Source organism: Lissotriton vulgaris, chromosome 5, assembly GCF_964263255.1.
Source record: "Lissotriton vulgaris chromosome 5, aLisVul1.2, whole genome shotgun sequence".
NCBI lineage: Eukaryota > Metazoa > Chordata > Amphibia > Caudata > Salamandridae > Lissotriton > Lissotriton vulgaris.
Window position 1 is genome coordinate 1679083200 of NC_141693.1, and position 20666 is coordinate 1679103865.

A 20666-nucleotide genomic window follows, 5' to 3' on the forward strand; every position below is an offset into this window, starting at 1 on the left:
TTTTTCTTCTAGCAACTTTTTCCTTTCCAGAGTCTCAAACTTACTTAAGGCTTGCCTGAGTACCCCTTCCTTGTAACCCCTGGCTTTGATTCTCTGTATGCTACTGCTGGCCGCTCTCCTGAACTCATTATCTTTCGTGTTATTCCTCTTTATCCTCAATAGTTCACCATAAGGTATACTGTTGACTAAGCTCTTGGGATGACCACTGGTGGCATATAGCGTTGAATTACCAGCGGTAACCTTTCGAAAGAGCTTGGTATGGAGACTGCCATCTTCAACAAAAACAGTTAAATCCAAGTAATTAACTTCTTTTTGGCTGATTTCCCCTGAGAACCTCAAATTGTTGTTATTGTTATTTAGTACCTCTAGATATTCCTCAGCTAGTTCAACTGACCCTTCTATAATGATAAAAAGGTCGTCGATATAACGGTACCAACATTTAACGAGATTGTTCCATTTCTTGTTGGCTGGAGACCAGGCCACCTGTTCTTCCCAATGCCCCACGAATAAATCCGCGAAGCTAGGGGCCGAACAAGTGCCCATCGCCACGCCTGTTAGCTGTCTGTAGAGGTTCTTGCCAAAAAGAAAAATATTGTTGTTGAGGCAGAATCCTAAAAATTCCATCAACATTTTGTTGTGTTCAAAGTATTTCACTGGTCTACTCTCCAGAAACCAGGAAATAGCTAAAAGTCCTTCATCATGTTCAATACATGTATACAGACTGGCAATGTCAATAACCAACAAAGTATACCCCTCAGTCCAATTTATTTTATCAATACAGTTCAGAAAGTGTTTCGTGTCCTTCAAGTATGATTTGAGATTAACCACATGTGGAGAAAGAAAAGAGTAAATGTATATTGATAGATGTTCTGTTAAGCTGCCCTGGGAAGCTACAAAAAAGGGAGGAGCGGTGGAGGCGAAACCTCTGCAAACAGGTGTGTGAACAGCATTTTGTAGTACATTAGTGCTACAAAACCCTACAAATTGCAGAATTTGGATAGGACCCACTCTTTTTTGACAACCAAATCCCTAATACACTGATTAAAAGCGCTCACCATGATTTGACCACTATACACAGCTAAATATGTTTTTTTTTAAAAACACTTTTACTTTTTATTTACAGTATCCCTCAACGCGATTACCAATTTTAGGCGACACTCCGCTTTTGAGATTTCTCCATTCTCCAATCTGAGAATAATGCCAGTCAGTCAAATAACTTTATTTCGGCCATTGTGGCCTTAAAAGTAGCACTTTTAAAAGACACGCATACTAAAAACCATCAAACTGAAATAACAGGTCTTACTAGATTATACATTTTCATTCTTGTGATCAAGTTTTCATAAGAGACAAAAGAGGGAAAAAGAGAGACCACAGAGATGCATATGCCTTCGGTATACTAGGCAACCAATATTCTCATAAAACACATTACAAAATTAACAAGGTTTATCTGGCAACCCACACCCCCCTCCTGGATTCATTCCAGGACTTTTAAAGTGCAAGAGAATTATGCATCATAACTGCATCCATCAGTAAAAACCTGTACCACATTTGCTGTATCACTATAAAATTCCTGGAATATTACCATTAACTTTGAGCCCAGGTATATTGAAGTATTCATCACAACAAGCCTTAAGTTTTACTTCTAGAAACTGATGCAAGTTTTTGTAAGCTCTACGCTACTCACACAATACATCTACGAAGCGTTCATTGAGACTAATTTAGACTTACCTCCTCTCTCCGCGAAGTTCAAACTTAATCCTAATGTCATTCTGTAAAAACAAAAAACAAAAAAACACATTTAAAAACATAATTTTCTGCATCATGTTGTTCTAGCACAAGAAATACACGAGTTGGCCTATAACCAATAAAAATAGTTCTTAATCTATTGGATTTTTTATAGCACATTTACTCAAAAGCTGTACATAAAACCATGATAGCAGAATTGAATAAAAATGGCAAAAGGTTACAGTGCATGGTGCTGTTAAAACCTAATAAGCAATTTACTGCACTGGACAGATAGTATAATTTAACCCAGAGAAGAAAGGAATGGTTTTTGATTTCTGGTGCTAAGTGGGGAGAGAGGATGGAAGACTGATGTGATTAACACATGCTCGTCTTCAAATATGGATATACTGCTTGCACTGAGTATTCAATTAATGGTTGTAACCGTACTGGGTACTTCTGAAATAGGTCCACATACATAGGATGCAATAAAGGAAAAATACATATTTTGACTCCAATTCAAATCTTTTTAAATTTAGCTCAATATTAGAATGTTGGGAATGCCACTGAAGGCAATGAAGTGGCTCAGGGATAATAATGTCCAGTGTAAGCCTTCTGCTTCGGCATTCCAATGTTTGTCCTTCGGTTTCTCCCTTTTTAATTTAAAACATTCCACCCTAAGTGAGTAAAAAGATTTAATAGCAGTATAGCCCTTCAAACTTTGGAAAAATAGCTTTGTCAAATGTCCTCTACCTCATTATAGGACCTCGCCTGCAGCTCTTGCCTGTAACTCAGGGTCTTTAACAATCGGTATAGCCTACACCATTGGCTTTCAGGCTGCATTAGATTAGGACAATCATATCTATGCTAACAATAAAGAGATGCTACTTTGAGAGAGACTCAAGGTATTGTTCAAAGAATACATGACTTCTCCATATGCAAGGCCACAAGTGAAGAAAAAAAAGCAATTCAGCGGAATGGATAAAAACAGTTATTTATTATTACCAATAGTTCTCCAGCATTGGTATCATTCACAGATGTACATTTATGGGGGGTGGTGGCTATTAAAAGGAACACTCAGGAGTGTGGTAAACAGGAACTCCTCCCCCCACATGGTTAAATAAAGTATATTTGCACTTCTAATGGTCATACAAGGGTGCCAGCCCTTCTCTACTGGTCGCTATATGCCCAAAACGGGGGTGCAACTTGATTGGGTTTCAAGAACGATGGGCCACAGACATGGGCCTGGCGATCACAGATGGTGACTGGAAGAATGCCCTTCAATAGGCTCCTCCCAGATCCAGGAATGCCTGGTTTAAATTAATTCAGTGCCATTACCTCCATAGGGTATGTCTCACCCCGAAACAGATTAATATTATGTTTCCTGGGGCTCATGCGACCTGTCCAAGATGTCTAGCTGAGGGGGCTGATTTTTACCACATGGTGTGGGATTGCATTACTCTCTCGAGCTTTTTGCCTACAGTGCAAAACCCTATTAATGGTACCACAGGAAGAAACCACAGGAAGAAGCCTCAGTCGATTGCCAGCAGTGTGACTACTGGGACTCTTTCCAAACCCTAGAGCTAAGCTAATCACAGCCAGATTCACAGATTTGGCATTTATACTAGCTCACCAGCAAATCTCTATGTTTTGGTGGTCTCCTACTGGCCCACCCCTTTCGGATGGAAGCTAGAATTGTTTAAATGCAGGGGGGTGAATAACCAGCATTGGCATAGCCAATAAGTCTAGCCTTTGGGACCTTATAAGTGTTTAGCCATGCAACACTTGATGTTGTTGCACCAAGGATATTGTGCTGGATAACTAAACACTTATAAGGTCCCAAAGGCGAGACCAATGCTTGCTTTTTATTGTTGCCAGATGCCGCAATCTGTTGCATGATTGGCAGATTCCAACAAATTAGTTTCTACCAATAGTAAACGAAACATGGTGCTTGTATTTTAATGCAGTAGCACACTCTTAGCAAAGGTTAACTGGTGACTCTTCAGTTTTTGACTGCTGTATTAAGGTGTTCTACTGGCTAGGTAAACATTTAGTACAGAGAATATTAATGTCCCCAGTTGATTGACGGGGAAGAGTGTTTGTTTGCTTGACAAAAAAATTACATATTTAAATAGAATACAAACGGTAAATAATTCTACCTTTGTCTTCACCATATTTTCTTCCATTTGGCATGTATATTCCTGTAGCATCAATGACACTTTTCTGAGCAGCAGTTATTTCAAGACGACAATTCAAAAACAAAACTCCTCAAACATTGTACTTTTTAAAGAAACTTTTTTAAAGTCTAATGTATTCAGTCTTACATTGCCCTACAGCATAGCAATTTAAAAGGTGCTTCTGAAGCCCCAAGTATTCAATAGGCAATTCGAATTATAGCATTTTATTACAGGCCAATAAAAATTGTGCAAATTAATATAAAAAACACGAGCACAATGTAGATAGCATGCTACTTTGTAGTGACTGTTTAAACATATGTTAAATCGATCAGGGAAAGACGAGTAACATGGTCACTAGTAGTGCAAACACCGTCATGTGGCTCATTCTAGCGGACCATTTTAACGCAGGAGTCTTTAAAAGTTGTAATCATGGTCTATGATGTACAACAGCTACATAGAGCCAAGTGATCCAATAAGGCGGCCCAAGTGATTTGCAAAAGAGAAAGTTTGTGGCTCCTAGCAATTCACCAACAAACTTCGCTACCCTGAACCAGCTTATGCAGTCGCCACCACGCACTTTCTGAAGCTGCTTCTAAGAGGCCTTTCACTTTTGATGCCTTCTACTGCACAGACGCAGCTCCCCATACTTGTTTTAGCCAGGGACACAGGGTTGAAGTGACCATTCCCAGCTCATCCCACAATTCACACATACAAAACGTTTTTTAAGGAACAGTTTTCCTTGGCAAGCGACAGCATACACACGTTGCCTGCATGCGAGACCTAATAATCAGCACAAGTAAATGAAGCAATGCCGTTTTCAAAGAGACACAAATGGACTTATAGTTCTGCAGGCAGCATTCAATTTCCTGAAGCAGAGTTGCTAGCGAAATTGATGGGTGCCTATAGTAAAGAGTGGGGGGGGGGGGTGTTATTTGTTTAGATGGGAAGGCAGGGTGCTCTCTTTTGAGTTCAGAATTACATATTTATTAATATTTGGTTTGTGAAAAACGAAGGTAACCGTAATAGGTAAGATAAGGCTAAAAAAATGTTATTGCCAGCTATAGAACGCCGCAGGAAAATCCTTTAAAACAGCAGAATAGATTGCATGCACAAGGTGCTTACTCGAAGCAATTTACGGTTCAGAGGCATGTAAGCCACCCGTACGAGGTAAAATATAGAGCAGTTTAAACTCGTACGAGGTCAAATAAAGCAGTTTAAGTACGTTTGCAAAGGTTAACTGTATGCCATACACAGCAGGGTGAGAGACCCGGTGGACCTCCAATAATTAGAGCGCAGTAGGATGATTTATTGTGGAGCACAAGATAAGAGGCACAAACAAACCTCGGTCAGCCCGCCCACTCGCTAGCAGCACGTGACAGGACGGGTCCAGATACGCCCTTCTTAACTGAGATCACCCGGGCTCTTTGGAGGCAGTGGGGGAAGAAAAGCCATCCATGGTATGAAGGGAAGCAAGGGAAGACCTAGCATGTCCCCAGAAAGAAAAGAACGGCTAGACTAAGGAGCGAGGAGATCACAACTGCACGCTGAACTATAGACACAGAAAGAGGACAAGTGTCCTCAAACTCACCGACACTCTACAGATGGATAGTTAAGCTAAACCGGAACACCATTAACGTTTCGCAGCTTCTGCAACACCAACGGGAAAGATCCAATAGCGTACAGATTCCTCCCTCTTGCACCGAAAAGTGAAAGCATATGCAGCGTTGCACGCGCGGCGCCAAAAGTGAAAGCCGATACTGCATCACGTGTGGCGCCAAAAGTGAAAGCAGATGTCACTGGTGTACTCTGTTGTGTTTGGGAAGTGGGAACGGCATTTGTAAATTTCCATTAATAGAACACAAATTTAAGTGGTTGTTTGTTCTTTTGTATGAAAATTTAAAAGTGAATTAGTAAAGCCTGTATAACAAGCAATGGCTGCGCGCGAGGAACTGAGCCCAGGAGTTGTGTGTGCACGCACGCTAAAAAAAACTTGAGTAGTGCGCGTGAAAGAAGGAGAGGCATAGCTGTGCATGATGCGCGTGCTTGTGCGCGTAACAGCAAGCTGGTGGCCGGCAAAAGCCTGTGGGTAGCATTTTGAAACCCGTTTACTTAATGTCTCGTCAGAGCAGCGCATGCTCTGGCTCAGGCGAGGCATAAAACCTATTACTTACTTTTACCAATGGTTCTCCAGGATTAGTATCATTCATAGATGTAGATGTATGGAGCAGTGGTGGCTATTTCACAGGGCACCTGTGAGTGCAGTAGACAGGAACCCCCCTAACATGATTATTTAAAGAACATTTGTACTTCTAATGGTTGTACAAGGGTGATAGCCCTTTTCTACAAGTCACTACGAGCACAAACCATGTGTATCTTGACTGGGTTTTGATAACAATAGGTCACAGACATGGGCCTGGTGATCCCAGATGGTGACTGGAAGAATGCTCTCCAATGCACCCCTCCCAGTGGCGGCTCCTACACTAATGCAGAGTAGTGCCGCCCCACTGCCTTTCACAGTGAAAAAAAGTAAAAGTAAAATAACTTGACGTTATCATTTTATTTGATCCTGCTGCAGTGTCTTGGTGGAGCGGGCGGATATGCTCTGCTCTCAGAGCAGGGGGAGGATTGGTGAGCACTATGTAAGTGTGAATGAATTTTTGCCCGACCCTCTCGAGCAGGCCGAACATTCATGCACTTTGCACATTCTCTGCCAAGGGTGCATTACAGCTTGGGTGGAGAACATGCCCAGGCTCCCATTCCCTGGATTAGCGCCGAGCCACTGCGCTCAGACCAATCACAACACTGCATTAAAGGGTTGTGGTTGGCTATGGGGAGCCCGGGTGCTTCCCGTTTGCAGAGAAGAAGCCAGGAAGAGGACGGAGGAGAGGCGGTGGCCGGCCGGCAGGTACGTGATTTTTTTGAACCCCTTCCTCTCCCTCAACCCTCTGCCCTCCCCATGGCTGCTTCCCGGATGCAACTGCCACTGACCCATCCTACATCCTGGAATTCCCGATTTAAATTAATTTAGGACTATTACCTCCATAGGGTATGTCTCACCCCCAAACAGATTAATATTATATTTCCTCGGGCTCACATGAGCTGTCCAAGATGTCTAGCTGAGGGGGCTGATTTGCACCACATGGTGTGGGATTGCACAACTCCTTTGAGCTACAGTGCTAAATCTTATTAATGATTCCACCTGTAAGGAGCCTTAGTCAATTGCCAGAAGTGTGACTACAAAGACTCTTTCCAAAACTTAGCACTAAGCTAATCACTGCCAGATTCACAGATTTGGCATTTATACTAGCTCACCAGCAAATCTCTATGTTTTGGAGGAAGCAACACAGTCCCTAGCATGCACAACGTTGAGAGGCGATCCTACAGGACTGGGCGTTGATCGATCGTGATGGGAGACTGTTCTCTCTGTCAGATGGGGGCATCACTGAGGCGTGATGGCCCCACGCATTCCGAGATAATGGGCTGCCTCAGTTGCCCTGCTCCTTCCCGAATTATAAAGGGTGCAACGAGAGGGGCCCTGTACTTCAGATTGCCGTCACCAAGCGTTAGAACTAGGGGTACCTGTGTTTGTGCATTTATTTCAGTGGACCTTTATTTTACATTTTACTGTACTTTGTAGTTTTGTTTTTCTTTTTTCCTTCTAGTTACATCTACCCATTACCACAGATTACGTTGTGCTTCCATGACATACTGACGTGGATGCATGTTTCACTTCTATCCTCCTGATCATAGATATCACTGTACAGGATAGCTATGTTTTTATTTATTCTTGGAATTGTTCAGTTTGAGATGTCACTTTCTCTATTGTAGTGTACTTCTACACGTAATAAAATATGATGCAAAAAAAAGTATATTTACATGGTAGAAATACTTCCCAGGGTCGTGGTGGGAAGGGAACCTCTGTAATAATAATAATAATAATAATCTTTATTCGTTTTTTTAGCATTTGCAAAACCATAAAAGATGACATAGTTATATAAACATTCATTAAAAAAATACAGTTGAGTATACAATTAAAAAGTCAAGTTGTCAGCGATTTACACAGGATATGGGTTAGTACTTTGATTTACAGATTGTTTCTGTGCCTCATAATACACTTTAGAAAATTTAATACATGGTACACAGTGGATTCAGAGTCCAAAGATTGGAGTGCCAACATAGCTGGACGACATTGTCTATAGCCCCATTTTTTTAATAAAGGGATAAGCCATATCTTTCGGTGGGATAAGGATAAGTTACTTACCTGTAATCCTAGTTCTCTTCCAGGGGTAACCCCATCAAAGTCATAAGCACTGAATATTCCTGCCCATGTGCGGGGAATCCGGAAATAATATACAAATTATATATGGAAATCACATATATACAGCTCTACATATATGTATATACATATATCATTTTTTCTCATACCAATGCAGCTCCTAATAGGAGGCTAAACAATGTAATTATACACATAAAGACTGTATTTGCCAATAAATAAAAACACAAGAGGGCAAGTAGCACTTGAACTCTGTTTTTTAATGAGCAAAGTACTCATAAAGAGTAAAACTGCAAATAAGTTAGACATTGTTAGCCTACAGGCTGCATTGCAAACCAATAGCTTAGAAAATGAAAGAATTTTCAGCAAAAACTGGCACCATGCCTTTAAGGCAGCCATGACCCCTAACTTCCCATCATGCCTCAGGGGTGACAGTTAGGTCAGTTGTTTTTGCATAACCCTGCAGGTGAGGGCACAAGGATATCCTTTAACACTTTAGAAACATCTCATTTACCTGGGGAGGCGATGCAGTCTTAATACTCGCTGGCGTGAGAAATATGTCCATCACTGGCTCTATGAGGCCTGGTACCAAGGGAAGCAGAGGTTTAGATGCTGCTCTTTAGTACTGTCTCAAAAATCACAGAGGATTGGCTTTAACGAGTTGGCATAGGGATACCCAGCTTTACAGCCCCTCTGCCAAGAATGTCCTGAAAAGTGTAGACGTTGTCCACCGGAGGGACCCTTGATGGTGGACTGTTGGTCAAAGTCGGTGAGTAGTCTCTATGGGATGTATTAGTGGAAGAAGAGGACGGAGTAGGGGATCTGTGCGTTCTCCTTCTGCTTCTTGATCTAGACCTCCTCCTGTGTGAGTGCACAGTGGTGTGGCTGTGAGCTCTGGCTCTTGAAGGAGATCGCTCTTTAGCCGCTGCTTGAATTAAACGAGCCAACGGAGATCTGTGCTGAGGGCTCGAGTAATGCTGCTCTGCTGTGACCTTGTCAGTAGCCCAGTGATGCAAAGGCCTATACCATTGTGGTGACAAATGGACTGAAGGCGATCTCCGCCTCTCTCTTCCCTTAGGAGACTGTGCAGGAGGAGTGAGGTTGACCTCTTCATGTGCTGACCTTATTGGGGAATCTTGGTGACCCCCTGACACTGGACTGCTGGATGTCGAGATCACCACATCCGGGGATCTGGACGTTGACCCTCAGTGAAAACTGGGAGAGCCTGAAGGTGATGAAGAAAGGCTCACTGGAGGGGAGGCGTCTCCAGAAGGGCGCTTTGATGTTGATCTGGAGCATCTGTGCACCGATTGCCACCTCAACAGAGACGTATGCCTAGACGTTGACTTTCTTTTCTTAGAAGGTGGACTTGATCCTACAGCAGAACGTCCTCTCGACGTTGAGCGTCTCTCCGACGCCAATGCGGTGTCATGCTACAATGTTGTCTGCACCCTCTCAGAAGACTGCTGCCTCGACGTCGACCAGCGTTGGGCTGCCGGCGATGGAGATCTGTCTCCACGCCGAAGATCCATGAACTGATCTGGGTGGTGTTGTCTGTTTCGACCTCGAAGAGCCTTGTCCGGACGTCTGCTTCAACGCTGAAGGAGGTGTCCTGTGTCTCGACACCAAAGATCATTGAATTGATCTCGGCGGAGACATGTGCCTTGACGTCGATCGTCGATGATGAGACGATGAAGAAGTGATGTCCTTTGACGTCGATCGCCGTTGATGATGCGAAGTTGATCGCCGATACGTCGACGGAGTGATCTGCCTCGACGTCGAATGCCCAACCGGCGCCGATGGAGAGCGCCGCCTGGTTGACGTCAACGGGGGACCTGTTACCTTCGTCGACTATGATTTTGTTGTCGATTGAAGATGCGTCGGCATCACCGAAGTCTTCGACGACGATTTGTTCGTTGCCTGCAGCTTCGACATCGATCCCGACGCCGATGGAGAACAGGTCGGGACTTTTCCTCTCGACGTAAACCAAGTTCTTTTATTCTGCTGCCTCATAGGAGCCCTACCTCTTTCAGAGATGCCATAAAGACGAATCCTCTCCCTGTCCTTGATGGTCCTTCTTGACAACTTCTTACAATGGTGGCAGTGGTCAGAAGAGTGTGTCTCAGGGAAGCAGAGAATACACACAGGATGTGTATCTGTTCTGGCCTTCGTCTTGCCACAGGAAGGTCGAATAAAGAAGGCATTTTTAATAAAAATAGATGTTTACTGACCCACAAAAAAGGTGTTACTTGCACTATAAGACCAAAAGACGTTGAGTGAAAGTAGAACAACTAAAATTCTATAAAATCTTTTTGACAGCAAGTCAAAAAAAAGCAAGAGCTGAAAATCCAGGGTCCTGACTGAAGGAGCCGGAAAGAACAACTGGCCTAACTGTCACCCCTGAGGCATGATGGGAGGCTAGGGGTCATGGCTGCCCTTAAGGCACTGTGTCAGTTTTTGTTGAAAATGCTTTCATTTTCTATGCTATTGGTTTGCAAAGCAGCATGTAGGCTAACAATGTGTAACTTATTTGCAGTTTTACTCTTTATGAGTACTTTGCTCATTAAAAAACAGAGTTCAAGTGCTATTTGCCCTCTTGTGTCTTTTATATATTCAGTCTTTATGTGTGTAATTACATTGTTAAGCCTCCCATTGGGAGCTGCATTGGTATGAGAAAAAATTATATATGTATATACATATATGTAGAGCTGTATATATGTGATTTACATATATCATTTTAATATTATTTCCGGGGTCCTGCACATGGGCGGGAATATTCAGTGCTTATGACTATTGAGGAGTATCCCCTGGAAGAGAAATAATGTTAACATTTGTACAAATTCACTCAAAAAACATTGAAAGAGCTTTATGAAGTTTAGCAACCTTATTTTATGACACAATCCTTAGCCCATGAGATAAATAAGTGACCCAATACTCCTCACGCTCTCAGAAGCTCAACTGTTCAGATTTTTCAAGCATGTAACATAATATCAGGAGCCTCTGAAAGGAAGGAGAAAGGATAGCATGTGAATCTATGAAAGATACCAGCAGGAGAACTGTGGATACAGGTGTGTAATTTTTTTCTTCTCCAGCATTGGAGCAAGCTTGAATTATGAATACCAAAGAAGTTTGTATTAAAAAAAAGACAGAGGGCAGAGGCTCTTTTTCATTAAACCAATTGCTTAGCACCATCTGTCCAATCACGGTCCTAGACCTGGACAGGGCAGTGAGGCAGCAGTACTTCATTTAGGGGTACAAACCAGGTTACAGCTTTACTGACTACTATAAAGTGCACTCTTGTGAAAAGTGAATCTGAAGTGGCCATGCCCTTGGTAGAATGAACATCTACATTGTTTCTCAGCAGTCTACAAGCTCGGGAGAAGGAAATGCATGAAGATATCACTCAAGAGATGGCCTGTAGAAAAATGGGGTCAGATTGTCTTTTGCACACTTTCTCTGAACACATAATCGGTCGGCCTGCCTTCTGTTGCATAAATAGAGTCTTTGGCTCAGCTCTACAAGGTTTATTTTCACACCCACATGTGACACAAGTGTACTTTGTTAAATGCACCAGCGCTGAATGTGAAAGACAGGTTATTGTAGCCCCACACGACCCCACCCAGTACATAAATGAGGGCGCGGCAAGATTTTCGGGTACCAACAGGGAGCAATAGTAATCCAAACGATTGTTCATTAATGATTTACACACCCAAGATCACTAGAAACAGAATATGTATTTCAACATATTTATTTTAAAATATCCATTTTACAATAATGGGAGCGAGTGCACAAAACATTGGGAACATCACAGAAGATAATAAGCAGCTAGGCTTTTCAGTAAGAGTGAAAACAGGTAATATCACGATTTATGGCCCTTAACACCCTCACTGTGCTATCTCTAACTGCTATGCTAGTTCTAGCAGATGAATAAACAATAGGCCTGAGTTTCGGAGGTTGTGCACATATCTGGTTATCAGAGTTTGCTGTCTGTTTGGAATAGCTGGTCAGCTATTTTGAAAACAAGGCCAAGAGCGGGGAAATTGCGTCTACGTAACAACTCAATCCTGGCACCAGTTCATGAGGGCAGAATGGAATGCTTTGCAGAGCCTCGTAGAGTATTGCTGGAGGCTTTTTCTGTCGAGATGGAACCTTGAGCAGTGCTCATCAGGATCTGCGATCTGGGTCTGTGACCTTGGTGAAAATTCACAAGTGGTCAAGGTGCAGTCCGTTTATATTGTATCTTATCTAAGATGGAATCTGCAATGACACATTAGGAATGTTTGATATAGCCAATGAGCATCAAGATGCTAGTAAATGTAAATGTTGTATTACTTGTATAGCGCCCGAATCACCCCACATGGGGTCTCTCCGGCGCTTGTACGAATACCGCTGTGGAACCCTTCCTGGCTTTTTCCCTGTGAGGGGCCCACTCCTGGCACACCCAAGGTGCAGCCAGGCATCCTAGCGTTGTTGGGGCCGTTGTGGAGATTAAGCAAGCTATTGCAGAGTGGGGCCCATGATTAGAATAGGCCCCGAGGCGAGAATTATCAGGTCCGAGGAAATTGAGCTCAAGACCCGCCGAGGCGGGAATTGAACCCTGGTCCCGGGCCAGACCTCTGCATCAGGGTCTGCCACTCCAACTAGTCTAAGACGCATTCCTTTAAACATATAGGGTAAAAGTATGACAATTCAGACTACACTATTTTGACTATTGTCTTTGTTGACCTTGAAATTGATATAGAAGAACACTTGTTCCAGACTGATGTTGCATCAGGTGTTTTGTTGATCTCTATCTAAATGAGTTGACACTTTCACAGTTCTCAGAAAGATAAGCACAGACAACTGCATCAAAAGCAGACTATTTTTTAAAACATGTTTTTAAATTAGACATTTCCAAATGCTTCATGGACACAAAGCTAGCCTACGCTCCCAGCTACATTACCATAGTCATACAAATTTTGGGAGAAGGCTAGGCTTTTAAAGCTGAAAAAAAGAAAAAGAAAACGGAACATTAAACTAAACATTCAGTCAACTTCTTCAACTGACCTAAGCAAATATGTAAGTGATACATATCAGTGTTGTGCTCCAGCATTTTCTAAGCTGGGCAAATATGTCTCAATAAAGGGTTGGGCGGCTGGGTGGTGCCAGGCAAAGTTAGAATTGTGCAGTATTCAGATGCATCCCCCCTGAATTCCCAGACCCAGGGGATATCCTCTGTATATGCAACCTAAGCGTAGACTTATTTGTTTTGAGCTCTCAATGTCCCCACCGTTAAGAAGCTATCTACTGCTTTCTGCCATTGATCCGCTAGTGGCTTCCTACACATCCCTTTCTATTCCTTTCGGCATATGGCAGTTCGCTCCTCAGGCTCCCACTTTTCCACAACTGTCTCCCACCTGCTGTGTGGTGGGCCCTTTTGTGACTTCCAATGTCTGGCTATGTCTCTACAAGCTATGCCCAAGGCTAGCTTAAGGAATCTGTTGCCAGCCTTTTTGATCGCCTGCCTAAGGTGTAGCCAAAGCAGGCAAAGGTTCACGCAATACAAAGCCTGCCTATTTAGGGTTCGTTCCTGTTCAGAGGTAACCTGCTTCCAGAACTGGATGATTACCGGAAATGTCCAGACCATGTGAGCAAAGTCCACATCCACCATGTGACATCTGAGGTACCTAATGTCTTTGGTATGCAGCATTGTGTTCAAACAATGTGGTGTGAGATATGTGGTGTGTAGGTAGTAAAATTAAGTATATTTAAAATGGGTATTCCAGTAAACGGTGTGAGTATATTCACATACCCTATGCCACTCCTTCCCTGCAAATTTCTGGAATGGGTCCCCACGCGTAATGAGCCTTCAGCAGGCATCTACTGTCATGGTCATGATCATCTTATATAGCCAGGAGGTCAAGTGTATGCCACTCCAAAAGTCAGGATCATCTGAAGTAGGTCATGCTAGGGTGTTTCTGGGAAAAGTGCCCCAACAGCCAGCACACCACTCAAATTAAAGGCCCAAATGTCAGGAACTGCGTGTCCAAAAGTCAGTGATCAGGTTCTCCAGGGTCCGGAAGGTCCCCTCCGCTTAACAGTCCACAGTTAACAGGTGTGCTGCACTTCCATTCTCCATCCGTCTTGCCATGAAGTACCCTAATCCTGTCCCTCAGTCCTCAATATACAAATCGCATTGGTGAGCGCAGGCAGCCGGTGCATTCTATTATGAATAGGATCAGGTCTGATATGCAGTGTCCCATGAGCACCCTCACATGACGTTTCGAGTAAAGCAGAGAAACCCATTTATTAGACCTGTCGCTAAGTGCAATCAAGCACATGACCACTCTTAGGTAATCCCAGTAAAGGGTATCAAATGCCTTCTGAATATCTATTGAGAGCACTGCTCGATCTAACCAAGGCTCTCCCCACTGTTGAAAAAGACCTTGCACCACCTCCGAGTGAAGACGCCATTCATGATCCATCATGCACCTGCGGCTGAGTTCGTCCACCATGGCATTCAGCAAACCTGCCAGGTGTGGAACCACCAGGGATTTGCCCTGACATTCCAGCCATGTCCAGAGGTGGAGGTCCTCTTGACATAGGGTCCACAACCCCATCCCGCCTTGTTTGTTACAGTACCACATGATGGTGATGTTGTCCATGAACACCTGCACTATTCTTCACGATACAGAGGGAAGGAAAGCTTTGGGTGCAAGATGAAACACAAGAAGCTCCAGAAGGTTGATGTGGAGCCCGGACTCTGCAGGAGACCAGAGGCCTCTGATCTCCGCCTCCCCTATGTGGCAGTCCCACCCCAATTGATGCTTCGGTCACCACTCTAAACTCTGGTTGGGGAAGGTAGAGGGATCTCCCGTCGGCCCAATCCTATTTCGATAGCTACCACTGCAATTGGTGTGCAGTGCACTCCGAGATCTAGATGCAATCTGACAGGTTCCCCTGATGCGGTGCCCACTGGGACTTCAGGTCCCACTGCAGAGCCCGCATATGCCATCTGTAACTGGAGGGTCATCCTGACCCAAACCCGGGATAGAGGCTGGAAGATCGGATTCATAGCCTGACTATCCCGGACTCACTGTTCGGGAAGATAGACCAGAAACTGCGTCGTGTCCAAAACCGCACCGAAGAAGAGGAGCTTCTGAGAGAGAGTCAGGTGCGACTTCGGCATGTTGATGGAGAATCCCAGCGAATGCAGGAAGTCCGCTGAAGTCTGGAGGTGGGAGACGACAGCCTGGGTCGAGCCCGCCTTCAACAGCCAGTCGTTGAGATAGGGAAAGCCTGGAACCCCAGGATCTGTGCGGATGAGCTGCGACCACCACCATCACCTTCGTGAACATCCGCGGGGTGCTGGTAAGGCCAAAGGCGAGCATGGTAAACTGAAAATGCTCGTTGCCTACCGTGAACTGCAAATAATGCTGGTGGGCAGGCAGGACGGGGATGTGAAAATAGGTAGCCTGCAAGTCCAACGCTACCATCTAGTCTCAAGGGTCGAGGGCAGACAGGACCTGAGCTAGCGTCAACATTTTAAACTTCTCCTTCCAGAGAAAGCGATTGACGTTCCTGAGATCCAAGATAGGACGCAGGCCTTTGTCCTTCTTGGGCACCAGAAAGTAGTCGGAGGAGCAACAACGACCTACTTCTAGAGCAGGAACTCGCTCAATGGCTCCCTTGGTCATGAAAGCCATACCTTCCTGTTGGAGAAGGGCCAGATGATCCTCCAACATGCCATGGTATGGAGGTATTGACTACTGTGACCAGCCGCCGCTCTCCTATTTCCGTCCAAATTCAGGTAGGCGCTTGCTGGGAGCCCCATGCCATAGTGCTTGTCCTCGGTATGAATTGGTTTCTGACACTAATGGGCGCTTTCTCGCCATTATCCCCTACAGCTTACAACACTGGCGCATAAATATGTGAGCTGCCATTCCACTAGGGTGTGCACCGCGTAGCGGGCACCGCGCCTTCAGTGTCTCAAGTTGTGACGCACAGGTAGGATCTGCATTTACATAGGCCCCATGTCACTTGAATTTTCCCGACACTATGGTGTTTGACCACCCTGTGCACTGTCTCATTTTCTTTTAGACTCCCACTTTTCGACTGCGATATACCTACACTACGGCAACTTTCGTGCCCCCTGTGCAGGTAATAATTGCTTTCCCACTGTTCTGAGTCAGAGGAGGTCCATGCAATATTGTTTAGTAAACACCATTCCCTAATTTCCTTACAGATTAAAACTGTTCCCAGTCCCTGTCCTAAGGAGAACCTTTTACATCTAAGATTCGAAACGCGTCGACATCCCCAACCTGTGGCAAGATAAAAGGGTGCAGCTAGGGTGTAAATCACACCACTCCATTAGGCCCTAGCAGCGTAATCCTAAAAAATATTCGACCACAGGCTGTGTAAGACAGGCAGGCACCTTTTTCCACCTCAGCACCGCCTGTCCAGTGGTTGTTAGTTCTAAGGACTGGTTTTCTTTTGTCTTCTTTTTCATGCACAAACAATGCACTGTTTCTAATAGCACTTGTACTTTGCAATTTATTTGGAATAGTACTGTTTTTTACTGTTTTTTGGTGTGTTAATATGTTTTCTGTCCGACTTTTTCACCTCAGCTGTTTGTATATTTGTATAATTGTATATTTGTAGATATTGTATACATAATTGTATGGAGTTGAACCAACTGTACTGACAGTCTTCCGTTTATGTCTGTTGCCTTTGGAAATTTCATGAAATCTAAGTGCAAATGTAAATAAATCCTCTTGGAATACATTTCCATTGGTCACGTAGTATATATTGACTGCGTGTGCTTAGAGTTGTTTGTTAATGATCCTGAACAGCCAACCTGTTCTGTTTTCCCAATGGTATGGAGGTGGCATGGCTGGGGGAAAAGTCTCAAAGGGGAGGGAGTAACCCCTTGGACTATCTGCAAAACAAATCTGTCTGACGTGATCGTGTGCCAGTGGGGGAGGTGACGGCGAATCCTGCCACCCACTGGTGATTGGTGGGCCTGGAAGGTCGGACTAGGAGGATTTGGAGGCTGTCTCAGAGGGGGTCGGTGGAGGACTGGCCCACTCTCTGGCCCCCAGACCCACGACGGTGGGTCCCACGTCCCCGGCCGTGCAGGGGCTGTACAGCTTGCGCCGGCCTGTGGCCCTGGGAGGGACGCCCCTTCCGTAGCCACAAAAGGGGCGAAAGGCAGGGAGACCCAAGGACTTGGCCGTAGTCTTTGAGTCCTTGAAGCGCTCTAGTGTGCGGTCTGCCTTGTCGCCGAACAGGCGACAGCCATCAAAGGGCATGTCTATATTGGTAGCTTGGACCTCCCCAGAAAAGCCAGTTACTCTCAGCCAGGCTTACCAACATTGAAATCAGCGGTGTCTAGTCCGCAGCATATGGTAAACTTTGCTGCATCTCTCCCCTCAGAAACTGCATGGGAGAGTACGGCCCGGGCCTCCTTCCGGTCACTGGGGCAGCACCTGCGCCAACGTATCCCACACAGAGTGGGTGTGATGGCCCAACAAACATGCAGTGTTTACCGACTGCAGTCCCAAGATGGAAGAAGAAAACATCTTCTTCCCAAGATGGTCAAGCTTTTTGTACTCCCTATCAGGTGGTGCATTAGGAAATGCGCCTTTGTATGTGGAGGCTTGGACCACCCTGTTGGGAGAGGAAAGTGAGGTCACCCGGGGCCGGGCGGTGGCGTCGGGCAATCATCCTATCCACAGGAGCCCCTGTGTTGGGCCTGGACCAGTAGCCCAAAAGGATGTCGATTAGGGCTTCATTGAACGGCAGCAGGGGCTCTGAAGAGCTTGTGCCGCCTGACACACCTCTTTCAGGAGTTTAGCCCGGACTACCACCGTAGGTAGCTCAAGGTTGAGAGCCACAGCCGCCCTACGCAACACTACTGCGCCCCCCCCGCCCCACCACCCTTTTTTTTCTTCTCTGTCACCTGTGTGTAAAGTCATGGTTTTTCCTGGTAACCAATGAACTGCAACCAATGAATTTGTATGTTGAGAAAAAATTTCAATGAAATTGATTATCAAAAAAAAAAAAATGACATGCAGGATTGTGCCAAGGCAAACAAGCTGTACAGGCTAACTAAAATGGAAACTAGCTAAAATGGAACCTGTACTGTACTGTGGAATAGGGAGTGAAAAGTGGCGGGAAGTGGGTCCCTCCCCTCACGCCTGCACACTGGGTGGGTGCTCTGTTTGGGGCTATGATTGCGACAGACTAGAAAAGGACAACTGAAAGATTCATGGGCCCCTAAAAAAACATTAACATTCTGAATGGGTGTCTGAATACACCCCGTTATAGAGGTGGCAAAGATTCAGCTTACCCCTCACCCAAGGTTCACACAAACAGGACAATCAAATATAGAGAGAGTTGGATTGCTGGGGTTTGATTAACCCCGGCAACTAATAATTGAAACGCACCATTGGACTGGGAAGTTGCTTGTAAAACCAAAAGCTCAAAGCCATAAAATCACTTAACATAAAGAAGATGCTTGGGCCCAGCAACAATCAGCGCAGATCTCAAGTGTCAAAGGAACAAGTAAAAACTTCAGACCTAATACCCAAACTGGTCCCAAAGGAAAACTTAGAAGTCCCAGCCATGAAGGTGGATATTCCTCTGTTAATTAAGGGGTTTAAGAACGTTAATGTCCTACTTGTGACAAGACTTTACAAAAGCACTGACAGATGTGGACCATTAGGTTCATAAAGTTGAACACTGAGTGGGTCAGTTGGAAGTGACCATGGTGGAAGGAGTCTACAAAAGAGATAAGCTAGAGATAAGAGTACTAGAAGTGGAAAAACAAGACCAGGCACTACTGGAAAAGGTTGATGACAGGGAGGGCTATCTCATCAGAACAGTATACACATCAGAGGGATAGCAGCGACAATGCACAGACTAGGATTTGGATGAATACTTTCAAGGTCGGTTTAAAGCCTTCCTTCACAAATTGGATGAATCAACTCAGACAGAACCACAGAGTTCAGCATCTACCACACTAGGAAATAAACGCCTGATGTGTTAACACAGGCTCGCTGTTTAAGGTCAAGGAAGAAAGCATAAAAGTGCCTCGAAAGCTTGACCTAATACAATTCTGGTTTCAGGATCTCTCAGCCCTAAACCTGGTGAAACGACGATCACTCAAGATAGTTACCGATCATCTGAAAGCTAAAGAAATTCCAGACAAATGGGGTCCTCCTTCGGGTTACAGTTTGTGCTTAAGGGGAAGGCCTTGTCAGTCTCATCTAGAGAAGAAGCTATTAGTTTTATAAACTTGCTCCCAGAGCAGGGTAAAATGGTGGTAATGCACACTGGACCAAGACCAACCTGGCAGAGACAACAATCTCAACCAACTAGAGGGGACAAGAGAAAGATGATGAATAGAAGTCGCGAAGAGGACCCCCAAAACAGCAAAGCAGATTCTCACTCCCCATTGGTGACCCCAACAGGATGGACAACTAGCAGCACTACAGACCCATGCTGGTGCAGGAACTACAACGGGAGTCACCATGAACTAAAATGAATAAGATCCTTGTATCACAGGACAATGATAGTTGGGCTTGGGCACTTGAAAGCACAGAAATCTGTCAGGTGAACCAAAGTAACAAATTACTTACCTTCATTAACGCCTTTTCTGGTAGAGGATTTATTTATCCGAAGATTACTCACTTTGAGAATTTCCGCATGCATCAAACTGGGTCTGGAAACCTTTGTAGCAATTACCTTGTGCGCCAGTAGCTGGTGTTATACATCTCTGTGTCAAGTCGGTCCGGCCCCAGATGCAACATTGGAGCCCCTACATCTGCTCAACCCCCATGCACTAATGTCAGTTTCTTTACAATATTCGCCGGCGGATGCTGAGACATTGAAATCAGAATATGGCAGTACACAGAATTCTAGATTGGGATGTCATTAATGGCCTGTATAAATCCCTTTCACAGAACAGGGAAGAGTGTGGGGCAGTGAGCAAATTGATGTTAGGTAGTCTGTGACTTCTTTTCTCCTGATAGATATTTCTAACTGCAGATTTCTTACCTTGTGAGTAGATACCAAAGCAGTACCTCCCCAAGTGGTGGGTCTGTGGAATGGCTCAGACCAGGTAATCATGCAGAACAGATCTGGCAAAATGTAAGGAGGGACAACCATGTAACAGTCTTGTACATGTCTTCAATTGGTGCATCATGCACTAGCACAGTTGAAGCAGCCTTCTCTCTCGTGGAATAAGCATGCAAGCCTTCTGGGTGTTGCTTCTTGGCGAGCCCATAGCAGATTTTTATGCATAACGCAATCTATAGGGAGAGCATACATTTTTTGGATAACTTTGCTTTTCTTAGTTCCAGAGAAACCGACAAACAGTTATTCTCCTTTTGGTTTCCTGTGGTCTGATCATCATAGAAGCTAAAGTCCTTCTTAGGGTCGAGACTATATAGACGCTCTTCTTCTCTGGAAGGATGAGTCGATGCATAGAAAGTCAGTAAGGTGATGGACTG

General features: G+C 44.6%; 1 protein-coding gene across 2 annotated transcripts in view; it reads right to left on the reverse strand.

Annotated features, from left to right (window-relative positions):
* Positions 1 to 20666, reverse strand: part of MAP3K3 (mitogen-activated protein kinase kinase kinase 3) — a 1347292-nt gene that overhangs the window by 1147937 nt on the left and 178689 nt on the right. For both annotated transcript variants that reach the window (XM_086923814.1, XM_086923815.1), the window contains exon 3: positions 1729 to 1769. In XM_086923814.1, the coding sequence (XP_086779940.1) occupies positions 1729 to 1769 (41 nt within the window). The remainder of the gene's footprint in view (positions 1 to 1728; positions 1770 to 20666) is intronic.